Source organism: Tachysurus vachellii, chromosome 16 (assembly GCF_030014155.1).
Source record: "Tachysurus vachellii isolate PV-2020 chromosome 16, HZAU_Pvac_v1, whole genome shotgun sequence".
NCBI lineage: Eukaryota > Metazoa > Chordata > Actinopteri > Siluriformes > Bagridae > Tachysurus > Tachysurus vachellii.
The window spans coordinates 17,745,598-17,770,700 of record NC_083475.1 but is presented as its reverse complement, the minus strand read 5'-3'; the positions used below and the strand labels follow the sequence as shown (position 1 = coordinate 17,770,700).

The following is a 25,103-nucleotide window of genomic DNA, read 5'->3' as shown; positions in this document are numbered from 1 at the left end:
TATTGTAGTGTAGTGTACATTAACATAGTGTAGTGTAGTATTGTAAAGTGTAGTATAGTTGTGTTGTGTAGTATAATATAGTATATTGTACTGTAGTGTAGTATAATGTTGTGTATTATAATATAGTGTAGTATAATATGGTATATTGTAGTGTAGTGTACATAATATAGTGTAGTGTAGTATTGTAAAGTGTAGTATAGTTGTGTTGTGTAGTATAATATGGTATATTGTACTGTAATGTAGTATAATGTTGTGTATTATAATATAGTGTAGTATAATATGGTATATTGTAGTGTAGTGTACATTAATATAGTGTAGTGTAGTATTGTAAAGTGTAGTATAGTTGTGTTGTGTAGTATAATATGGTATATTGTACTGTAATGTAGTATAATGTTGTGTATTATAATATAGTGTAGTATAATATGGTATATTGTAGTGTAGTGTACATTAATATAGTGTAGTGTAGTATTGTAAAGTGTAGTATAGTTGTGTTGTGTAGTATAATATGGTATATTGTACTGTAATGTAGTATAATGTTGTGTATTATAATATAGTGTAGTATAATATGGTATAGTGTAGTGTAGTGTACATAATATAGTGTAGTGTAGTATTGTAAAGTGTAGTATAGTTGTGTTGTGTAGTATAATATGGTATATTGTACTGTAATGTAGTATAATGTTGTGTATTATAATATAGTGTAGTATAATATGGTATAGTGTAGTGTAGTGTACATAATATAGTGTAGTGTAGTATTGTAAAGTGTAGTATAGTTGTGTTGTGTAGTATAATATGGTATATTGTACTGTAGTGTAGTATAATGTTGTGTATTATAATATAGTGTAGTATAATATGGTATATTGTAGTGTAGTGTACATAATATAGTGTAGTGTAGTATTGTAAAGTGTAGTATAATACAGTGTTGTGTATCATATAGTGTAGTGTTGTAAAGTGTAGTATAATAGTGTTGAGTAGCATAATATGGTATATTGTAGTATAGTGTAGTAGACAGTAGTAGCATAATATAGTGTAGTGTTGTGTATTATATAGTGTACTGTAGTGTAATATGGTATATTGTACTGTAGTGTAGTAAATTGTTGTATAATACAGTGCAGTGTTGTGTAGTATATGGTATAGTGTACTGTAGTGTAGTATAAGTTAGTATAGTATAATGTATAGTACAGTAGATAGTAGTAGTATAATATAGCGTAGTGTTGTGTATTATATAGTGTAGTGTAGTATAGTGTATAGTATAGTGTACAGTAGTAGTACTTGTGTATGTGTCTATGTAGATTAAGACCTGAGTCAGTCTAATTGTTGTCTTTAAAGCTTAAGTTTCCTGAAGCTTAAGTGATCCTCCCACTTTAATTTCCTCCTCTGTTTCATTAGTCCACTCTGTTTCCAGCTGAAGGGGTTTAATTAAAGCAGCACTTCCCAATTACTGTACTGAACATTTCAGCTAAGGCTTGTCTTAATATCACAGACATAATCATATTCTCACCTCCCACTTTCTGTGTTCCTTTTCCTTTTTCCTGTTTCTCTCACCTCTCTTCCTCACCAGCGACAGGCTAAATACTCTGAGAATAAGCTGAAGGTTATGAAAGCTCGCAACGAATATCTGCTGACTCTGGAAGCTACCAACGCTGCTCTCTTTAAGTACTACATCCAAGACCTCTCCCACTTGATTGACGTGAGTATCAAAACAGTGTTGATTAGTTAAGCAGGGATGTGTTGCGTGCTAAGCGTAGCGTGGTGAGACACTTCTATCTGCTGTTATCACCTCGCTAAACACTGATGAATTATAGTCCAGATTAATGCTCGCTAGTTAGGTCTCTGTTTCTTTATAATTAAAGACAAAGATGCTGCATAACACAGAAAAAGGGGTAAAAAAAACATACACAGACACACGTGGTACATACAAACATCACTACATTTACTTTCTGCATTTATTTACGTTCATCTCCAGAAATATTGGCACCCTTTGGGGGGGGAGAAAATATAACCTGTATAATTAATAATAACGGAAATACATATACGGGTAAGAATTCTAAGATAAACCATGGATATGTGGGCATGTAGTTTGATTTCAAGGCAAATTATTTATTAAAGAGATTAATACCACTGAACCTTTTGCTATAGTACGTTTGTAGAAGATCTCGGACTGCTCTGGCGTTCATACACAACATTTAAATCAACTTAATTTTTTTACATTTATACACGTGATTATGCTGGTCAGATACAATGAAAAGTTTTAACAGGGTTCAAATTCTGAGATTATTTTCTGCCCTGTAATTCTCTAGGGCTTTTCATGCTGCACTTAACCCCAGGATAATGTGGTTCCACCTTTTAAGCCTAACGTTGCTGTGGCAAACCATGTGCTTTCCAAATGTTGCAGCAAGCTGTGCAAATGTGTTCATGGGAGCGAAGAGGAGACAGCTTTTATTATTATTATTATTTTTATTTTATTATTATTATTATTATTATTATTATTATTATTATTATTATTATTATTATTACAATTCTGATCAGAAAATGTCTTCTGCCTTTATCTTTTTTTTTTTTTTTTTTTTATTTTTTCTTAGGCTCAAAACAGCTGGGCATTTCACACACCTCCATTTTTTTTCTCGCTGATGTGAAAGCACGAGACAAGCCGTTATTTAAAGCTATCACATGCAGTATTTATCCAGTCGTGCTTGTTGACAGCATAAATATGCAAATTTAACCAGGGTTTAGAAGCGTACAGTGTGATATGTCAGATTACGAAGAGCCAGGGTTAATTGTAAAGTATGAGCAGTGGAAAATGTTAAACACCATAACTCATAGACGCTTTTAACACCTGAAAGGATTCCTTTTACTCAGGGTTTAGAAACTATGTTTGTCTGTGTTTGTTTATATACGTCTTTGGGATCAGGATTCTTCCACAGCCAAGTCTTAACCTCATGGCAGAGGCAACCAGGTTCTCATTTAAAACATCATAATGACTTTCTTTTTTACAAGATCCTCTAAACTGGTTTCAAAACAGCTACAATTCCAGAAAAAATGACGAGTGTTTTTCTGTAAGTGAGAGAGATGACGTTACTCTCTCAGCTGTCAATCACAGCAACAGTAACCAATCACAGGCGTCTGTGGGTTCGCGAATGTGCAGAAGGTATTTCTATTTATTTATTTATTTATTACAGGGGGAAATGCATATTAATAAACATTTCTGTCAATATGCCAGTTAGCCAGATGGCTATTTTTCACCCTAGACAGATGGTAAATAGTCATCCTAAAAAAAAAAAGTAAATAAAAGTACATATTGAAATAACAATAAAACTCCAATACATTTAATAAAAGTACTAAGTATTAGCTATAATGTACATTAGAAACACAAGAAGCCAGCAATCAACAAACATCAGACAAATACATGAACACACACACATACACAATAAACAAAAAAATCAAGCTGTTGAACTGTGTGTAGTGTTTAGCTGCTGCTCTGTGTCAATGATGCACTAGCTTCATGTCTCAGAGGAAGCGTGAGATGGAGACGGACAGGGTGGGAATTAGGTAAGTGTCCAAACTGGGAGAAAATGCAGGTAAAAATATTTATTTTAAAAAAGTTTCAGACGATTAATCATCCAATTCAGTGAGTTTCACAGACAGTTCGGAGTTTTAGAAGCCGCTGCTTCTTTCTGCAGCCCTTTTAAACACCTTTCTCTGAAGGTCCATCAGACACTGAGTTTATTGATTTGTGGCATGATGCCATTTTTTATGTTTTGTATTTTTTTCCTTTAATCGCCATTATGCTGTACGACTGGAGCAGTTCCACCATCTGTCTCTTTCGTGTTGAAAGCACTTACATCGGTGGACTGCATTGGTTTTTTTTCTGCTGTAATAAAAAAAAATTTCTTGTGGCACCGATTTTTGTGTGGACGGAAATTTTGAATGGTTGTAATGTTTGTTTTCTCTCAAGGGGTGCCATTATTTTTGGAGTTGACCACTTGGCGCCGTTATTTTGTGAGTCTTCAACTGCAAAACAACTGACAGCCAGTTTAAATATCTTCAATCTATTTCTTACTATTTATTTTAATAAAACCAAACAAATCGAAGGTTATTAAACTATTTCTAGACACGTAGCTATTCTGATCAGCGGAGAGAATAAGAACATAGTAAAAAAATAAAATATCTCTAGAGGTTTAATAATCTTAGATCAATAGTAGATAAATTTGTTTACATTCAAGATATTTAAGATTGCTAAATGTTGTTTTTGCATCATGTCTACTAAAACGATGCTCCAAAATTAATGGCACCCCTTAAAAGAACGTACATTTTACAGCCAATCTAATCTAGTAGGATGCCTTTCTTTCCATGCCTTCCTTCTGTTTTTTTGTTTGTTTGTTTGTTTGTTTTTGAAGGGTAGTGTGCATCAGAGGACAGGAAGAAGATGGAAGAAAGGTTACATACCATTGAACCTTTAAATTAAAAAAAATTTAACAATAAAACTCCAATACATTTAATAAAAGTACTAAGTATTAGCTATAATGTACATTAGAAACACAAGAAGCCAGCAATCAACAAACATCAGACAAATACATGAACACACACACACACACAATAAACAATTTATTTATACTATGTATAAATAAATTGTAGTATTTCAGTCACAAAGATGTATCATAAGGAACCACAGTGAAGCGTTGAGATTTTTTGGAGCAGGATGGATTGGTATCAGGACTTCGGTGTCGATTTGCTTTACCTACAGTATGTTTGACTGTAAAGGCAGTGAGAGCTGAAGCAGAAAGCAAATTCCCCTCTTACTGTGTGCTAAAACGTGTTGAGGGTTTTTCTAGCCTTGTCTCTAGCGTGTTTCTTTGATTTTTTATTTTTTTTCCTTCATTAGCTCTAACAGCAGGCGCATTCTGGTCAGCAATGTTCGCCTCATAACAGTGCGGCATCTTTTCGACCTTCATCGAGGTCGTCTTCGCTCACCGCCGGAGCCGATAAAGACAGCAGGAAAACGTGTGTGTGTGTGTGTGTGTGTGTGTGTGGAAAGTGTGAAGCATTGATTAGAGCAGCTTTGAATTAACCTTAAAGAGCTCGAGTCGGTCAGAGAAACGCTTTGAATTAACCACGGCTCATCTGCCTGTAGAGATAATCAACCTTCTGTGTGGAAAAGTCGTCGCGTATGACAACCCTTTATCTACACACTGCTTTGTGAAAGCCGATGGGTGAGATTTCAGTCCTCAGATTCGAATCTGATGTGGAATTCAAACCAGACACGACGTGTAACTAAAACGTCTGCATTAGCAAGTTAAGATTTAGGATTTTATTTTTGTTGTTTTGTTTTTATCAGTGGAACCAATTGTGTGTACACAGAGCACAAGGTGAAGAGAAACGAGGCGTGGCTGTGATGTAATTATAACACCGTTAAGGGTCTAATGTGACCAGAGACTGTGACAGAGTGAACACATCTGCTTCTGTATTTAAAGGAAACAAAAATTACTTCTAACATTTCTTCCTGCACGTTCTGGACTGGAACACAAACAATATATAGGTTTACATTAACGTTCTAATATATTGTTATTGTTTCCGTAGTAACGGGTCATATACAGGGATCTTTACCTGTTCTTTACCGGATCTTTATCTGTCACTCGATACCAAAAATGAAGCCCACATTCATTCATTCATTCATCTTCTACCACTTATCCGAACTACCTCGGGTCACGGGGAGCCTGTGCCTATCTCAGGTGTCATCGGGCATCAAGGCAGGATACACCCTGGACCGAGTGCCAACCCATCACAGGGCACACACACACACACACACTCTCATTCACTCACGCAATCACACATTATGGACAATTTTCCAGAGATGCCAATCAACCTACCATGCATGTCTTTGGACCGGGGGAGGAAACCGGAGTACCCAGAGGAAACCCCCGAGGCATGGGGAGAACATGCAAACTCCACACACACAAGGGGGAGGCGGGAATCGAACCCCCAACCCTGGAGGTGTGAGGGCGAACGTGCTAATCACTAAGCCACCGTGCCCCCCTGAAGCCCACAATCAAGCTAAAATAAGTTTAGAGCTGAGGGGAAAAGGCCCAATGATGAGTCAGAAGACTGCCGAGAAAAATAAAGCTTTATTTAATAGAAAATATCAGGAGTCATGTTTAAAACACAGGTTTATTCTGACAGGTGATTCTGATGCACCAGGCCCTGTCTGCATGATATGTAGCGACAGGCTGTCAAATGAGGCAATGAAGCCTTCAGAACTGCTACAGGACCCCAGTATATACACACACACACACACACACACACACACAGAAGATATGAATCAAATTCCTGACCCCCAGGGAAAGAGGCAAACATGCTGACCGTTAAACCCCTTGCCCCCCAGCTGCTGTGATGAATTCTACACAATTAAATCAACACAGCAGATCATTTACCAGCACAAACCCGCAGTTCAGTTTTAAGTGTGATGCCAATTTCTTTCTTCAGAAGGTTATGAGTTGAAACGTACAGGAAGTGAGAGCGTGTGATTTAAACGACGACGATGATGATTTCTTCGGAACGATTGAGCTACATGATGTCACACTATTCATGTGATTGGATGTTTGTTAAAATGAAAAGGGGTGTGTGTGTTGTGTGTGTGTGTGTGTGTGTCAGTGCTGTGACCTGGGCTACCACTCCAGCCTGAGCCGAGCATTGCGCACCTACCTGTCGGCTGAGTACAGTCTGGAGACGTCTCGTCATGAGGGGCTGGACATCCTGGAGGGGGCAGTAGAGAGTCTGGACCCCCGCAGTGACCGGCAGCGCTTTATGGAGACTCATCCCACTGCCTTCACACCACCTGCTCGCTTCAACTTCCAGCCACACATGGGAGACCAGGTCAGACGCCACCTAGTGCTGATTAGACATGGTGCACACACACACACACACACACACACACACACAACCGCAGCCTGTTCTTTATACACTTTAATACAACACCATCATTACAGTGGATTAAAGATAACCCAGAAACTCTGTGTGTGTGTGTGTGTGAGAGAGTTTTTATGTTTATTTGTTTGTGTATTTGTGTGTTTATCTGTTGTGTGTTTATTTGTGTGTTCACTGTGTATTTTTGTGTATCTGTGTTATTTGTGTATGTCTGTTGTGCAAGTATTTGTATGTTCTGTGTGTATACATGTTGGTTTGTTGTATATTTGTCATTGTGTTTTCATGAATGTGTGTGTGTGTGTGTGTGTTGGCAGGTGAGTCAGATCACGGCGATGCCGCAGGTGCAGGCTGAACTTCTTCTCCGCTATCAGCAGCTCCAGTCACGTCTTTCCACTCTGAAGATTGAGAACGAGGAGGTGAGAAACACACAAACGCGCGCACACACACACACACACACACACACACACACACACACACACGAACAAGCACCCTAGCAGCTGCACCTCCACTGAGAATGAAGAATTAGATGAGACACAGTCACACTCTCCTCATTTCTCTTCCTCTTCTTCTCAACACACACACACACACACACACACACACACACACACACGTGTTTAGGCTATAAAATGTAGCGAGATTATGCTGATATAAAATGCAAATTAAATCCCTCCCTACCAGCTGCTATCTCTTGCTTTCTCTCCCTCAAAATTTTTTTATCTGCTTATCGATCTATCTATGTTTGATGTACACACGTACACACACACACACACACACACACACACACAGAGAGTCTAAATTATAATTTTTTTTGGGTTATAAAATGCAGATCAAACAATCTGCCTCTTTCACTCCTCCATACCAGCTGCCACCTCTCTCTCTCTCTCTCTCTCTCTCTCTCTCTCTCTCTCTCAAATAATTATCTGTCTATGTATGTAACACACACCGACACACACTTTTTTGCTAAAGTGTTTTTGCATATAAAACGTAAATCAGAACCTCTTTACTTCTTCCAACCAACTACTACCCTCTCTCTCTCTCTACCCCCTCTCTCTCTCTCTTCTCTCTCTCTCTCTCACACACACACACACTCACAAACACTTTCTTTCTCTCTCTCTCACACACACAAACACTTTCCTTTCTTTCTCTCTCTCACACACACAAACACTTTCCTTTCTTTCTCTCTCTCTCTCTCTCTCTCTCTCTCTCACACACACATACACACAAACTCTTACATTTCTCTCTCTGTCCCTCTCATACACATACACACACACACGCAAACACTTTCCTTTCTCTCTCTCTCTCTCCCTCTCTCTCTCTCTCTCTCTCTCTCTCTCTCTCTCTTTCCCTTACACACACATACACACAAACTCTTACATTTCTCTCTCTCTCCCTCTCATACACATATACACACACACACACACACAAACACTTTCCTTTCTCTCTCTCTCTCTCTCTCTCTTTCCCTTACACACACATACACACAAATTCTTACATTTCTCTCTCTCTCCCTCTCATACACATACACACACACACACAAACACTTCCTTTCTCTCTCTCTCTCTCTCTCTCTCTCTCTCTCTCTCTCTCTCTCGCTCTCTCTCTCTCTCCCTTACACACACATACACACAAACTCTTATATTTCTCTCTCTCTCTCCCTCACACACATACACACACACACACATACACATACAAACACACACACAACTGCATACCTTTTTGACTCTCTCTCTCTCTCTCTCTCTCTCTCTCTCTCTCTCTTCTGCTCTGTTGGAAAGGAGGGTTGTTTATTACCGGTTGCTGGCAGACCAGCTGTTTCCTGCAGCCCTTGCCGTGTAAAAGGGCAGAACCAAAGTGCTGATGGAGGCTTAATTTGTGCACTAACATTCTCCTGCTCAACACACACACACACACACACACACACACACACACTCCATGTACAATCATCTGGAGTCCCTACACAGTATATATCACAGAATAGATCATGTACAAAACATGTACATGCTTTCGCTTTATAATTAACTCTAGTTAACTATAATTAACTATATAAACCCGAGCATGACGTCAGTCAGGTCCATTCCGGGACGTCAGAAACTATTTTTCTATCAATCTGGACATAACAATAGTCAAAATCCATCCATTAGTGAGATCAGAGGTAAACGCTCAGATTGGTGACAGGAAGTCTTTAGTAACTCGTATAATCACTCTTTACACACAGTACGTTCCACCTTGAGCTGGATGAGCTACAACAGCAGAAGACCACGCAGGGCTTCCGGGCCTCTCAGCCAGGAAGTGGAACCCCAGTTTGACATTTTATGACCTCACAAATTTGTCACCTTTTATGAACAACCCTGTGAATTTCACTACATGTCACCTATTGTGTGTGTCGTGTCCCGTACAGGTGAAGAAGACCTCAGAAGCCACCCTGAGCACCATCCAGGACATGCTGAACATGGAGGACTATGACGTGTCTGAGAGCTTCCAGCACAGCCGCTCTACCGAGTCGGTCAAGTCCAGCGTGTCCGACACCTACCTCAGCAAACCGAGCCTGGCCAAGAGACGAGCCAACCAGCAGGAGACGGAGCTCTTCTACTTCACTGTACGAGTCTCGAGCTGCGTCCCACACGACCTGCTGTACATTACACACTTACACTGTTCATGTTTACTAACAGGAAGTAGACGCTGTTTCCCAGTCGACACAGCAGCTTTAGCAGGATACGGTGACATTTAAAAAAAGTTGAAAAATAAACGTACAATGTGAGCTCATTAAGATGTCAGCAGAGTGTCGACATTTTTGTTTTTTTCCTCATCCAGCACCAGTGCCTGTAGCTCCGCCCCTTTTCTGCTACGCAAGTAAAGCTGAGAGTGTCGAGTGCATGAAGTGTCCTTCTTCTTCGTCTTCGTTTTCTTCTTCTTCTTCGTCATTGTCATCTCCTTCTTCTTCTTCGTCTTCTTAGTCGTCTTCTTCTTCAAAGATTTTCATCTTTTTCTCCTTCTTCTTTGTCCTTTTCTTCATCATTGTCGTTTTATTTTTCTTCGTCTTTTTCTTCGTCGTTGTTGTCTTCTGCTACTTCTTTGTCATCTTTTACTTCTTTGTCTTCTTCTTTGTCTTCTTCTTTTTCGTCTTCTTCTTCTTTTTCGTCTTCTTCTTCTTTTTCGTCTTTTTCTTCTTCGTCTTTTCGTCTTTTTCTTCTTCTTTTTCTTCGAGTTTTAAGTGAACACATGACTCCCACTATTTATATTACTCAATGCCGTAGACCTGTAGACCATAAGTATGTGATTTGGGACACACCTTCAATCCCCCCCCCCCCCACACCCACACCCACCTACACACACACACACACACACACACACACACAGAGCTGAGATAATGGACTAAATTTTGTTTAATTTGACGTTTATTACTGACTGTGGCTCTGACATTATGCTCGGTTTCCTCATGTCCAGATAAAGCCGTAAATCTCAGTGGTCCAGTGTCCTGCTTTCTACCGGTCCTAGTTTTATTTACTCAGTAATGGGACTGGTGTGTGCTGACCTGGAGTAATTACATCATTAATTACTGGTCTAATCACATTAATATTGACTGTGTGTGTGTGTGTGTTACAGAAACTGCGGGAGTATCTGGAAGGCAGTAACCTCATCTCCAAACTGCAGGCCAAGCACGATCTCCTGAAGAGGAGCATAGCAGAAGGTGAGTTCATCAGCAGCTCCACCATAAAGTCACCATCATCCTTTGTTCACATCCATACATGCATTTCGGAGACATTTTCTGCATCTCTGTTTCAAAAGATTTTTGATATTAAACGAGTCAGGATTCAGTGTGAGACGTGTGTTTTCCCCTCTGTTGATAACCTCACACAGAATTTTAGTAGTTGAAGATAAACACCTTCAGATTTTAGCTGCTTATGAACAAACACTCGGAGCGTCTCCGAGAGCAGAAATGGGTTCCATAACAAGGTTTACTTTAAACATAGAAACAATTGTGTGGAGAAAAAAAAATCACTTTTTTTTTTTCTGTCACTTTTCTTCGAATACTTTGCTCTTCGTAGGTTAGAGAAAAGCAGAAATACATATGAAACCCTAGAAATTCCTAAAGTCCTGAGTGTCTACTTCGCTATGAGCTTCATATTTAGCACCACTGTGGAGTGAGACATGACAAAGACACTTAATGATCAACATGAACATAACAAAATCAAAAAATTAAAAAACTGCTGATTGTTTTTAATTAAAGTAAATAAAGTTAAATTAAATGCCCTGGTATTATTATTATTATTTATTTATTTATTTTTAATATATTAGGATTATTTCTGCAAAGCTGCTTTGAGACAATGTCCGTTGTTAAAAGCACTATACAAATTAAAGTGAATAGAATTATTGGGAAACATAAAATGTATTTATAACCATCCCAGAGAATAGTGATGTTTATTTTATAACCCAGACTTTTCCAGTTGATTACACTATTTTTTTGGCTCCTTTTTTTTTTTTGTGTTTTTTTGAGTAAGTAAAAAATAAATGAGGGACACAGGAAGTTGAGGAAGTTGTTAGGTCCCCAGTGATGGGCTTTACATACAATGTGTTATAATAGAACACACACACACACACACGATGGACAGAATGTAGAATGTAAAATTAATGAGTTTATTTTTTCCTCTCGCAGGCTACAGAGCAGATATAATGACCACCAGGTGAGAAAACAGACCTGAAAACATCACACTGTTAATAAAAAAAAACAGAAGACGTCACAGTTAATCAAATGTTTTTGGTTTTTTTTAATATGTATTTATCTGGTGAATATTTATCTGTCTTTATCTAATGAATCTAGTCGAATTTAATGTGGACATTTGTAAAATTATTGGTTGTGTTTTTTATATTTTATATTTTATTTTATGTAGTTTCTGGAATTGTATTTAGTAGAGTTTTGTTCGCTTATGAACATCATTTGATGATTTTCACACATTCAGAAAAAAAAAATCCTGTTAGGTAGGTGGGTGTGTGTGTGTGTGTGTATATATGTGTGTGTGTGTGTGTGTGTGTGTGTGTGTATATATATATATATATATATATATATATATATATATATATATATATATATATATATATATATATATTAGTATATCGTGTGTGTTGTTACAAAATTGAGCATAGAATACGAGCGTAGAAAAACTGTGAAATAGACACTTTTCTGTTGTGTTTGAACTTTTTATGTCCAGATTCTTACACTATTCTTGCACAAAAAAAACTAATTATAGACAAAACTTATCCAAAAATCAGAAAACTGTTTGTACTTGCAGTGTCTTATCATTAAAATTGCTGTTGTTCCGATTTTCTTGTTTGTGCGTGTTTGTGTGTGTGTTTGTGTGTGTGTGCTGATTTGTTTCTTTCTCTCACTCTGGTAGCCGTCGTCGGAACTCCCACAGCAGGCAGCAGGTAGCGTCTCTGCTCACGTCCGTATCTGAGTGTTGTGTGTTTCTTTTTCTTCACTTCTGACCTTCTGTCAATGTTGGATGTTTTGTTTGTGCTCAGGATTCTGCCAAGGCCATTCCACTGATTGTAGAGAGCTGCATCCGCTACATTAACCTCTACGGTGAGCTGTGCTTAGGAATTAGTTACACACAGCTGATGTGGTACACATACACACACACACACACACACACACACACACACATACTCAGAGCTCTGTGTGTCCTTGTGATTACCCCTGTAGGTTTGCAGCACCAGGGTATTTTCAGAGTCTCTGGGTCTCAGGTGGAGGTCAACGACATCAAGAATTCATTTGAGAGAGGTTTGGTGACTTCCCATGATTCGTCCACTCACACACACACACACACACACACACACGCTCACATGCTGCCACACACACTCCTACACACACTCCCAGATGCATGCTGACAGAGCACTCTGTTTTCAGGCTCAGTTTGATGAAGCCAGAGCAGAAGGCATGCACACACAGCATCTGTTAAGCTTTTGTGGAATTGTTCAGAGGAAGTTCGCTCTGACCGCACTGCACACTATTTCCTCTAACATGCCGAGCTGCTTTTCAACAGCGCCCGAGTCTGAGTCTCCGACACGTGTAATTGCAAATTCCCGTCTCAACGGCTGTTTTTTTTAGGAAACGACCCGCTGACTGATGAGGAGAACAACCACGACATCAATTCAGTGGCCGGCGTGTTGAAGATGTACTTCCGCAATCTGGACAACTCGCTCTTCCCCAAGGAAAAGTTCAATGACCTCATCGCCTGCGTCCGTGCGTACATCTCCTCTCTGTGTGGTTGTGTGTTTGTGTTGGATAATTCACTCCAGTTCTTTGGATAGTTAAAGAACCTTTAGTTCTCAACATGTTCCACTAGATTTCCACTTGTCTGTGTGTATGTGTGTGTGTGTGTGTGTGTGTTTAAATATAATCTCCAGGCACAGAGAGTCTGTACGAGCGAGCGCTGTTGATCAGAAAACTCCTGATGTCATCACCACGCCCCACACTCGTGATCATGAGATACCTCTTCGCATTCCTTAATCAGTGGGTACACCAACACACACACACACACACACACACACACACACACACACCTTTTTATATATACTTCCAAAAATACATATACATGCTAACAGGACTCGTCATCGTCAATTTCGTCATGGTTGCTGGAGAAAAACGTCTCCTGGGTGGAGAGATGGAGCTAAACTAAGTGCCAGCGTTCACACCGGAAATTGAATTCACTCCCTGCGCTGTGCCGAGAAAGAGAAGAGGAGTGAGAGAGAAATAAGAGGAGTGAGAGAGAGAGAGAGCAAGAAGAGGAGTGAGTGGGATAAGAGAGAGAAAGGGGAGGCAGAAAAGAGGACAGAGAGCGAGAGAGAGAGGGAGTGAGAAAAGGGGAGAGAAAAAGACAGAAAAGGGGGAGAGAGAAAGAAAGGGGAGGCAGAAAACTGGAGAGAGTAAGAGAAAGGGAGAGAGAAAGAAGAGGGTCAGAAAAGAGGAAAAAGAGAGAAAGCAGAGAGAAAGACAGAAAAGGGAAGACAGAGAAATAAGGTGGAGGAAAGAAGGGGAGAGAGACAGAGACAGACAGAGAGAGAGAAGAAAAGGAGAGAGAAAGGCATATGTGAGAGAGAAAGATAGAAAGGGGGTTTAGAAAAAGAAGAGGGAGGAGCACTGTGAGAAAGAGGTGGTAGAGAGAGAGAAAAAAAGGAGAGAGAGAGTGGGGATGTGTGTGAAAGGATGGATAGAGGTGAAAAGAGAAGGTGTGATGTGCTGCTCTGGAAACAGCGAGTCTGGAGAAATGAAGTCAGTAATAAGCCAAACTAATGACACTGTGCTTTTTAATAAGACTTTCCCAGTCTTCAGAATCACATGAAACATTCATAAGCAGAGTTCCACTTAATTACAGACTTCCCATCTCTCTCTCTCTCTCTCTCTCTCTCTCTCTCTCTCTCTCTCTCTCCCTGTTACATCCTCACATTTTTTTAGTTTTTTCCCTGATGAGATGGGTCAGTAAGCTCTTTCTCTTTTTGTCCTTCAGTCTCTCACAGTACAGCGACGAGAACATGATGGACCCTGGGAACCTGGCCATCTGCTTCGGGCCGACACTGATGCCCACTCCAGATCTGCTAGACCAGGTCTCCTGCCAGGCGCACGTCAACGAGATCATCAAGACCATCATCATCCACCACGAGGTCATCTTCCCTGACACCAAAGAGTTGGAGGGACCCGTCTACGAGAAGTGTATGAGCACCACAGAGTACTGGTGAGAATGCAGGAAATCATCGTTAAACCCCTATTTACATGGTTCAAGGTTCAAACGTCTGTATTTGTCACAAACCAATTACACACATGATGGAGTGAAAAGGTTTAATAAAAATATAGTAGACTAAAAATAAAAATATAGCAGTACAGAGAAACATAATGTGCCTAAAATTGATTAGAATACAGATGTAGAGTGCATACAATGGAAACTGAAAGTAAATAACATGCAAAATTTCTACAGGTAAAGTTACACATCTAACAGTGGTAGATTTGCTCAAGGAAAAACACCAAAGACGAGATTTTTCAGTAGCATCGAGACCACCAGCTTTGTACACAAGCACCTGCCTTTAAGGGAGAGAAAAGTAAAGAGAAATGTGGAGTGAAAGAGGAGTGAAAGAGGAGTGAAAGAGGAGTGAAAGAGGAGTGAAAGAGGAGTGAAAGAGGAGTGAAAGAGGAGTGAAAGGGGGAGAGAAATGGGGGAAAATGTGGAAAGAAAATGTGAAGTGAAAAAGGAGAGAAATGGGGTAAGCAAAATGAATAGAAATATGGAGAGAATTGTGAGAGAAAATGGGTGCAAAAAGGAGAGAAAATGTAGAGAGAAATGTGAGAGAAAATGGGAAATGAAAAAGGAGAGAAAATCTGGAGAGAATTATGAGAGAAAATGTGAGAAATAAGGAGAGAAAATGTAGAGAGAAATGTGAGAGAAAATGTGAAGTGAAGAACGAGAGAAAATGTGGAGAGAATTATGAGAGAAAATGTGAGAAATAAGGAGAGAAAATGTAGAGAGAAATGTGAGAGAAAATGTGAAGTGAAGAACGAGAGAAAATGTGGAGAGAAATGTGAGAGAAAATGTGAAGTGAAAAAGGAGAGAAAATGTATAGAGAAATGCTAGAGAAAATGGGAAATGAAAATGAATAAAAATGTGGAGAGAATTATGAGAAAAAAGGAGAGAAAATGTAGAGAGAAATGCGAGAGAAAATGGGAAATGAGAAAGGAGAGAAAATGTGGAGAGAAATGTGAGAGAAAATGTGAAGTGAAGAACGAGAGAAAATGTATAGAGAAATGCGAGAGAAATGGGAAATGAAAAAGGACAGAAAATCTGGAGAGAAATGCGAGAGAAAATGTGAAGTGAAAAAGGAGAGAGAATGGGGTGAGAAATGTGAGAGAAAATGTGAAGTGAAGAACGAGAGAAAATGAGGAGATAAATGTGAGAGAAAATGTGAAGTGAAGAACGAGAGAAAATGTGGAGAGAAATGTGAGAGAAAATGTGAAGTGAAGAACGAGAGAAAATGTGGAGAGAAATGTGAGAGAAAATGTGAAGTGAAAAAGGAGAGAAAATGGTGTGAGAAGAGGAGAGAAAATGTGAAGTGAAAAAGGAGAGAAAATGGGGTGAGAAGAGGAGAGAATGGTGAGTGAACAGGGTGAACATGAGTGAACATATAAAACAACAAAAAGGTAGCGAAGAAAAGTTATAAAAATAAAAACTTTAAATCCTGAGCCGTAGAGCTTTACATAAATTGTTTGAGGGAAAATTGTGAGGTTTTTACTTCACATTGTACAGAAAAACAAAACAAAACAACTTGTCTTAAACATTTACATTTTACACATAAAAAAAACCAGCTGAATTCCACGTGTCATTTGTTTGAAGATTTTAATGAGTTTCTGATCATCTTCTTAATCTTTGAATTTTGCCTCTAGTATGTGTTCACATTTATTAAAATTTATTTAAAATATATGATAAATTCTTCTAAAACACATCTGGCATGTTTTCTGACTGAGAATCGTTCCTCTAGGTTTCCCCCTCCCACTAGACATGAATATTCATAATCAGAGCCCATTTCTATGAATATTCATTAGTTGACTTGCATTAGCTCACTGTGGTAAATTAGCGAGCTAATCATCTGTTCAGAAAAGGGAACATATTTGAATTAAGTGTTTTGTATCATATTGCAGTAAAACAGAGTTTTACTAATTCATTATTTGATGTCACAAGACAACAATTTGAGGCGAAGGGGGAAAAAAACGAGGTTTGTGTTGAACTGCTTTTGTTTGGTTTCTCCTGAGAGAAAATTCCATTCCTGATAAACAACTGAAGTTACTGCTACAATGCTACATGTTAACAGTGTGTAAGAAACGTTATAAAAAGTAAACATTTAAACAAGCTTGTTTTGTCTTCTGAAAGCTTTTTTCGGGTCGTTTTTTCTTTCTTTTCTAGTGAGAGTCCATACAGTGAACCTGGAGTGTTTGAAGAAGGAGAACAAGATGGTGGCACAGAAACTCAGACCAGTGAAGAAGGTAAATCTTTTTTTTTACGATGTAGTGATTTAAGCTTCCAGCATCAGACACACGTCCAATGTCTATACACATTAGACTGGACATGCGAATATTCTTTCATTTATTTTCTCGCTTCCTTTTTTCCCCTAATAATTGATCTGATTCTGTCGATTATTTTTTCTGCACATCTCACAGAGGGGGAGCCGGTGGAGGCCATAGCGAAGTTTGACTACGTCGGTCGCTCGGGTCGTGAGCTCTCCTTTAAGAAGGGAGCGACTCTGCTGCTCTTCCAGAGAGCTTCTGAAGACTGGTGGGAGGGACGGTGTAACGGCACTGACGGACTCATACCACACCAGTATATCACACTGCAGGAGTGAGTGCAGAGCTGAACACACACACACACACACACATTACCAAGGGATTACACAACATACACAGCAGGGTACTAATGTCTAAGTCTAATGTCTAGCATGTTTTTTTTTTCATTACTCATCTTATTTCCCTAAATAATATTTCATCATGAGTATTAATTTGTGCATTTATAAATATGAGTGAGAGGAAAAGAATGAGGGAGGGATTGAGGGAGAGAAGGAGAGTAAGTGAGGGAAAGAGAGAGAGGGAGAGAGTTAGAGACACTGGATGGAGAGAAAGAGGGGGAGAGATACTGAGAGAGATACACCAGAGGGAGGGAGAAAAAGAGAACGCGGGAGAGACACCAGAAGGAGAGAGACAGAAGAAGATGAATGAGTGAGAGAGTGTGAGTGAGTGAAGTAGCGTGTGAGTGAGTGAAGTAGGATGTGAGTGAGTGAGAGAGACTGAGTGAGTGAGTGAGTGAATGTGGCTAAGTGAAGTAGGATTTGAGTGAGTGAGTGAGTGAGACTGAGTGAGTGAGTGAGTGAGTGAGTGAGTGAGTGAGTGAATGTGACTGAGTGAAGTAGCGAGTGAGTGAGTGAAGTAGGATGTGAGTGAGTGAGTGAAGTAGGATGTGAGTGAGTGAGTGAAGTTGAATGAGTGAGATGAATGAGTGAGTGAGTGTGACTGAGTGAAGTAGTGAGTGAGTGAGTGAGTGAAAAAGTGTGTGAGTGAATAAGAGAATGTGAGTGAGTGAGTGAAAGAGCGAGTAAGTGAGTGAGTGAAAAAGTGTGAGTGAATAAGAGAATGTGAGTGAGTGAGTGAGTGAGTGAAAAAGTGAGTGAAATAGAGAGTGAGTGAGAATATGCTTTCACACAGCTGTAGTTTTGTGTTGATCTACAGTAACCCTGTTGTGTTATTGCTGCGGTGTCTCTGATTTTATTCATTCTTACTTTATCTGCTTTTCATTTGTTCTCACTGTCACCTCTGTCTTAACTGTTAGAGATACATTTATACCTTCATGATTCATATCCTGAATTTATATATTTATAAAAAGCTGCTTTCAGACAATGTCCATTGTTAAAGGCTCTAATCAGATAAATGAAATTGAAAGAAAGAATGGATGAGATTGTTGTGGTTTCAGTGAGGAGGCCATGTCAGACACTCTGAGTCAGAAAGCAGACAGTGAACACAGCAGCACTCCCACAGATGAAGTAAACTCCAGGAGATCCCTGACCTCCCCGACTGAACCCAGACTGCCAGAAACCTTCATCAGCCGGTGAGTACACACGCACGCACGCACACACACACACGCACGCACGCACACATACACGCACACACACACACGCTTACTCATTTCCCAATTAACAGAAATGTTAGAGAACACATTACATTCTCGTCAGTCACAGACACAGATGCTTATTCACCCTCAAAGATGGAAAAAAGTGTTTTTCCTTTTTCTACATCATCTGAGTGCAGCTGTGAGGAATATGAGGTCTCGTACGTAGGAAATTCCATTCCACTCGACTAGAACTGAGGCCTGACTCACACACGTTTCACACTATTAGACACATCGACAGTTAAACCTTCCCACAAAACCCAATTACTGACCTCCGGAGAACAAATTAATCCCTAATTCTCTATTAACCGATTCATCATCATCTCCACATCCAGTCACAGGAAGAGGACGGAGGCTCTCCTGCGCCGGGCCCCAGGTCATTGCCATGGTAACGGTCTGGAGCGCAGCTCGCCACCGGTGACGGTGACAGTGACGGGACACTTTAGCCCACGGGAGCTGCTGCGTGGACACGGCGGACATCAGGACAGCCCCGAAACGACACGGCGTCGTGCAGGACACAACAACAACAACAACTCCACCAACACCACCAGCAACGGCACTCTGAGCTCCAGCATCAGCCGTCACGAGTCTCTGCGCAGGGACAGGGACAGGGAGAGTCCACCCATCCGCCAGTCCCCGTCCTCACTACACTGCAGTGTCCCTGAGCAGCGCACACGCACACACAACACACACACCATGGCACAGGTCAGTAACCCTGAGCAAATTCACATTTTATTTCACATACAATCAGAACATGATGTCATAGAAACCAGAATAAAAACAATAGAATATAATATATGAAAAAGAACACAAATAGTCACAGTACTATTTTATAAGGAATAAAAGAAGTCGATATGAATATGGATTGGTGGCAGAACAGTAAGATCAGTGTGAAATAATCAGTGCGATATTCTTTCGTATAAAAAGTTCATTTCACAATTCTAGTTCAAACCTGAAAATGAGTTCAGTCAGAGAGGCTTCCATCAAAAATGACAGAATCTGACCATCTAAACAACAAAAGAAATCAAAACTATTGAAATGTATTTTTTTTTTAATGTTTTCCTTTTTTCCTTACAGTAAAATATAAGTATTATATTTATTATAAATATTACATTTCAGCTCGTCTGGATCGTGAGACACGAACACGTCCTGTAACCTTGCGTTTTTTTAATTCAATTAAAGTTCACATTAAATTTTTATACACAATTTGCCAGCTCTAATATCCACAGCAAGCTTTTCATCCTCTTAAGATGTTTGATGAATTCGAAATGATCTTTCAAAAAAGTCATGAATTAAACATGCAAATTCTAGCGATTTATCATCATTAATTAACATTAACAAACGGTTTTATTCCTTTCTGTTCTAGCTTTGTCTCTTTATCTGTTTATCTCTAACAAAAAAACATGCTTGTGGCGTTTTTGTCCTTAGAAATTCTTTTAATTTTTTCTTAAAACAAATTCGAATTGTGCTTAAATAAATAAACAAACAAACAAACAAACAAATAAAACTGCACTAATAACGTCTGTTGTATTCAGTAGAATTAAGTAGTTTAGTAAAATAAACCTTTTCACCATTTCACCAGTTTCTCTTTGTTTCCTGTTTGTTTTAATCTGATTGTGTTCACTGTAACTACATGGTTACTATAGAAACGGATTAGAACACATTCATATAAAGATTAATAATATAACCCTTTTATATTTATATTATGATTAATATCATACATTAATTAATTTGCCATTATAATGAACCTATGATTAAATGATAAAAAATTAATTAGCTGTTTAATTTCATTTTGATTTATTTAATCATTTTTCTGACCAATCAGATTTCAAAATTCACCATCGCTGTGAATCTCGACGTGATCCGAAACCGTAAAAGCGCTGACGGTTCCGTATAAACACTCGAGCAACTACTGGTTCATAAGTATTAGTAAAGTATTTGAACATGTGGAGAAATAGACATTTGTTTTATCTATGGAGGGTGCCAATACTTTTACATTGACTTTTAATCCTTGGTGTGAATGTGCAGGACATTGAGGAAACCATGAGCCTGGCCCTGAATGAGCTGCGTGAGCTGGAGCGGCAGAGCGGGAAACCGGACCTGGTGCTCGACACGCTGGAGCAGATGAAGAGCAGCCCCTCCCTCCCGTCAGGTTCAACCCCCTCCACCCTGTCCAGCCCGTCCGATTCACCGAGCCCGCTGAGTCCCCACAGCCCCCTGCCACCTCTACCTGGCCCCGCGTCCCGCCGATGCCCCGAGCCACTCCCCTCTCCACGCTTGGGCGTGACGCTCCGCCCCCCAGCCCTACGCCCCAAACCTGCCATCCTGCCAAAAACTAACGCTCAGCCTCCTCAACAGCCCCCGACTCCACCCCAAAGCTTCCCCAACGACAAATCGGGCACCATGTGAGCCTGCAACGTGTCCAACCTGAGGAAAAACAGGGTCGGCAATAAGCCTAAGGAATGACTTACATACGCTTATGGAGGGTCAGACAGGGTGATTGTGTTAATACTGAATAGCTTCCACACAAGAAGAGTCAAGTAGAGTTAGTCTACGATATTATAATCATTTACCGTGTCGTCAGGGTGGTGTGTGTGCGTGCATATTCTCTAAAAACATAATAATATGACTAGGACTTTACCTGTGTCTGTGTGCGTAGATACTTTTATAAGGAACACATTCAGAGATGGCAGAGAGAGAGAGAGAGAGAGAGAGAGAGAGAGAGAGAGAAAGAGAAAGAGAGAGAGAGGCTTTGGGAGTCTGGCTTCGGAAAGTGTCATGCTTTTTTTTTCGATGCAGTACATTATAAGTGCTTTAATTTGCCATGCCTTATGAAAGGTCATTCCTGCCAAAAAAGGGGGCATCTTTACAGTTTTATGCTGCTTTCTTTGTTTGTTATTTATTTGAGTTGAAGGACATAAAACAGGTGCATCATGGGAAAAAGGGATATATCACATATAGGGTGTTGATGGTGAATGTAGCACCTAGCCTCAAAAAGAGGGTCCGGTGATGTAAAAAAAAAAAAAGGTCTGAATGTATTAAAGGGGCAGTAAGCAAAATGTTCTGTTGAAATATATTATTCTACTAAATGTAATATATTATGATATTCCATGTGTCAATGTTTTATGTCGATGACCCTGGGGTCGGTGTGAATATTGTCGTGTCAATCAGAGGGCCAGGAATCCAACAAAACAAACAGAAACCGAAGTGTTGCTTATTGCTCCTTTAACTGAATGTTCCACGTTATTTATTTATTTTTATTCACTCTGATACCACATGAAGCCTTGATCACCACAAAAACCTTCCTATTCACCGTGGAAGCGCAACCCGATTGGACGCCGCAGCAGGAGGGGCGGAGCCCGGCCGTTCTGAGGGCACTCGTGTCGTGTCTTTAATGAGCTTTAATAAGAGCCTGTTGTGGAATTGTGTGTGACTGGCGAAGGGAAGGATGAGGAAAGCGTTGAAGTGATGAATCTGGCATGGTGTGACTGAGCATGTCAGGCCACGCCCTCTCTTTGGTTGCCGTGGTAACACTTTCATTCTGGCACTGCTGGCGTTAGACGCAGACTAAACACTCTTAGAAAAAAACAAGGGTTCTTAAAAGGGGACGAAGGGTTTGGTATTCGGACAAAATCTCACGGGTTCTAGGCTTAAACTTTTTTCCTAAGAGTGTAGTGATTGCCATTCTGATTTTTAGCCTGTACTTCCAGTGTGTGTGTGTGTGTGTGTGTGTGTGTGTGTGTGTGCACTTTAAATATTTCATGTGTAACAGGCTCTCCTGTTAGTGTACTTGTATGACTGGTGAAGTGTGTGTGTGTGTTTGTGGGCTGATCCAAATGTATAGATGAGGAGTTGAATCAAGAGAGGTCATGTGACTACCAAACAGCCATGTTTTCACTTTTTTATGCACAAATAATGATTCTAATAATTCTCACTTTTTTCCTGATTGTTTCTTGATGTATTTTTTTCTTTTCTACCTGCAATATTTTCTACTAATTTATTGATTCGTTAAGTGGGTGACGATTTTTTTTTTTAAACCTCGTTTCTACTGGTGCTCTCTCGCGTGACGGCGTGCGTGTGTACAGACACACACTTTTTTTTCCCCTCACACCCACACACATGCACGCCGTGGGTTCACGCGAAAGTGCCTTTCAGGATGTGTGTACAGAGGAGGAGCCTGTTCTGCTTACAGATGTGTCGTGTGCCTGTCTTTCTCTGAAGCGTCGTTCCAAGAATGAAATTTTAAGAATAGAGCTCTTTCCAAACATGTAACCACTTTTGAATGAAAATTAAGTATGTACATTTAACCCATTGTGACGTTGCACTTTCATGTATAGGACTGTATTTGGCATGTAGCATTATATCATGTTGCAGTGCATTTTAACAAGCTGTCAAAAACTGAATGTCTTTGAAATAAAGTAAGTTCATATGCATCACTCTAGTGTTTGGTATCTTTTTTTTTTATGTAAATAAACGCTCTTTACGCAGGTTGCGTAGGGCCCCGCACATTACGTAAGGCCCCGCCTCCCCCTGCCTCGCTTTACAGCGCGTGTTAATGTTTACTGTGTAGATGACAATACGAAGCGGAGCTATCCATCTGGCCATGAAAAGAGAAAAAAGAAACAAAATGAGAGTGAAATGTGACAACAGCAATCAGGTAAACTTGTGTTCTCTTCAAGTTTGATGTCAGCAAGAGCAAATAACAGTAAATTTAAGTTTATTCTGTCTCTAGTCTCTATCTGACTAGCTAAATTAGCTGTACAGTGATGCTAGTGCAAGTGTGAATGTGTGGCAAATGGTTTAAATGGCTCACGGGTCAGGTAGGAGGGCCCCTTAGCAGAATTATGCTTAGGGCCCCAGGGAGGTCAGGATCGGCTCTGTGCACATGCATACATGCTTTAAGTTCTTTGAAAAAGAATACTGTAAACATATGAGTTGTGTCCAAATCTTACGCGAGGACATAACAGGGCAAAACTGTACACGAATCACTGTTTAAACGTGTCCACATTCAGTACACTTTGTTTAATGTGTGCTCTGATGTCGTCACAGGCCACGTCTCAAATCTGCAGGGATTTCGAAAAAGAAATAAATAAATAAATAGAATTTTGCGCTCGATCTTAGGGACTAAATAGAAATTAACGACATGATGCTTTATCACTCCAGTTTATTTACAGCTCGAGTGTTGATTCACACAGATGAGGTGAAAGAATGTAAAATTTTACTCACATTAACAACAAAACAAACAACTGCAGCATTTTACAGTATGTACATATTTATAAACAGATGATTACTCAACACTGAATAACTCACATTAAGGTGCAGTCAGTAATTTGGCAGAAATGAGCAGGACATTTTGAAATTTGAAAACCATTGAAGGTTTTTGTGTTTGTATAACATTATGAAATCAAATGGAATTGAAAACTCTTCTTTGTGCTGATTGGTTGGATGTTGGTTGTCTGGATAATTCACCTCCAACCCCTACCCTCCTACCCCAATCCAATCCTCCAACCCCTAGCCTCCTACCCCAATCCAATCCTCCAACCCCTAGCCTCCTACCCCAATCCAATCCTCCAACCCCTAGCCTCCTACCCCAAACCAATCCTCCAACCCCTACCCTCCTACCCCAATCCAATCCTCCAACCCCTAGCCTCCTACCCCAATCCAATCCTCCAACCCCTAGCCTCCTACCCCAATCCAATCCTCCAACCCCTAGCCTCCTACCCCAAACCAATCCTCCAACCCCTACCCTCCTACCCCAATCCAATCCTCCAACCCCTAGCCTCCTACCCCAAACCAATCCTCCAACCCCTACCCTCCTACCCCAATCCAATCCTCCAACCCCTACCCTCCTACCCCAAACCAATCCTCCAACCCCTACCCTCCTACCCCAAACCAATCCTCCAACCCCTACCCTCCTACCCCAATCCAATCCTCCAACCCCTAGCCTCCTACCCCAATCCAATCCTCCAACCCCTAGCCTCCTACCCCAAACCAATCCTCCAACCCCTACCCTCCTACCCCAATCCAATCCTCCAACCCCTAGCCTCCTACCCCAAACCAATCCTCCAACCCCTACCCTCCTACCCCAATCCAATCCTCCAACCCCTACCCTCCTACCCCAATCCAATCCTCCAACCCCTAGCCTCCTACCCCAAACCAATCCTCCAACCCCTACCCTCCTACCCCAATCCAATCCTCCAACCCCTAGCCTCCTACCCCAAACCAATCCTCCAACCCCTACCCTCCTACCCCAATCCAATCCTCCAACCCCTACCCTCCTACCCCAATCCAATCCTCCAACCCCTACCCTCCTACCCCAATCCAATCCTCCAACCCCTACCCCAATCCAATCCTCCAACCCCTACCCTCCTACCCCAATCCAATCCTCCAACCCCAAGTCTCTAAAGACTAGAGTTTACCTTTAAAGTAAATTTTTTATTGTGAAACTACAGGAATGTGATGAGAACTTCACCTGCAAAAAGTCCCAAAGTA

At 40.3% G+C, this 25,103-nt stretch overlaps 1 protein-coding gene across 1 annotated transcript in view; it reads left to right on the top strand.

The window, feature by feature from the left end:
* Positions 1 to 23,044, top strand: part of srgap1b (SLIT-ROBO Rho GTPase activating protein 1b) — a 55,631-nt gene extending 32,587 nt beyond the window's left edge. The window contains exons 6-22 of the mRNA XM_060889100.1: positions 1,559 to 1,687; positions 6,646 to 6,867; positions 7,233 to 7,334; positions 9,317 to 9,514; positions 10,522 to 10,606; positions 11,573 to 11,600; positions 12,312 to 12,342; positions 12,439 to 12,499; positions 12,620 to 12,697; positions 13,025 to 13,159; positions 13,324 to 13,429; positions 14,424 to 14,648; positions 16,863 to 16,942; positions 17,117 to 17,294; positions 18,417 to 18,551; positions 18,947 to 19,316; positions 20,640 to 23,044. Coding sequence (XP_060745083.1) covers positions 1,559 to 1,687; positions 6,646 to 6,867; positions 7,233 to 7,334; positions 9,317 to 9,514; positions 10,522 to 10,606; positions 11,573 to 11,600; positions 12,312 to 12,342; positions 12,439 to 12,499; positions 12,620 to 12,697; positions 13,025 to 13,159; positions 13,324 to 13,429; positions 14,424 to 14,648; positions 16,863 to 16,942; positions 17,117 to 17,294; positions 18,417 to 18,551; positions 18,947 to 19,316; positions 20,640 to 21,020 — 2,544 coding nt within the window. The 3' untranslated portion in view covers positions 21,021 to 23,044. The remainder of the gene's footprint in view (positions 1 to 1,558; positions 1,688 to 6,645; positions 6,868 to 7,232; positions 7,335 to 9,316; positions 9,515 to 10,521; positions 10,607 to 11,572; positions 11,601 to 12,311; positions 12,343 to 12,438; positions 12,500 to 12,619; positions 12,698 to 13,024; positions 13,160 to 13,323; positions 13,430 to 14,423; positions 14,649 to 16,862; positions 16,943 to 17,116; positions 17,295 to 18,416; positions 18,552 to 18,946; positions 19,317 to 20,639) is intronic.
* Positions 23,045 to 25,103: the final 2,059 nt, after the last annotated feature.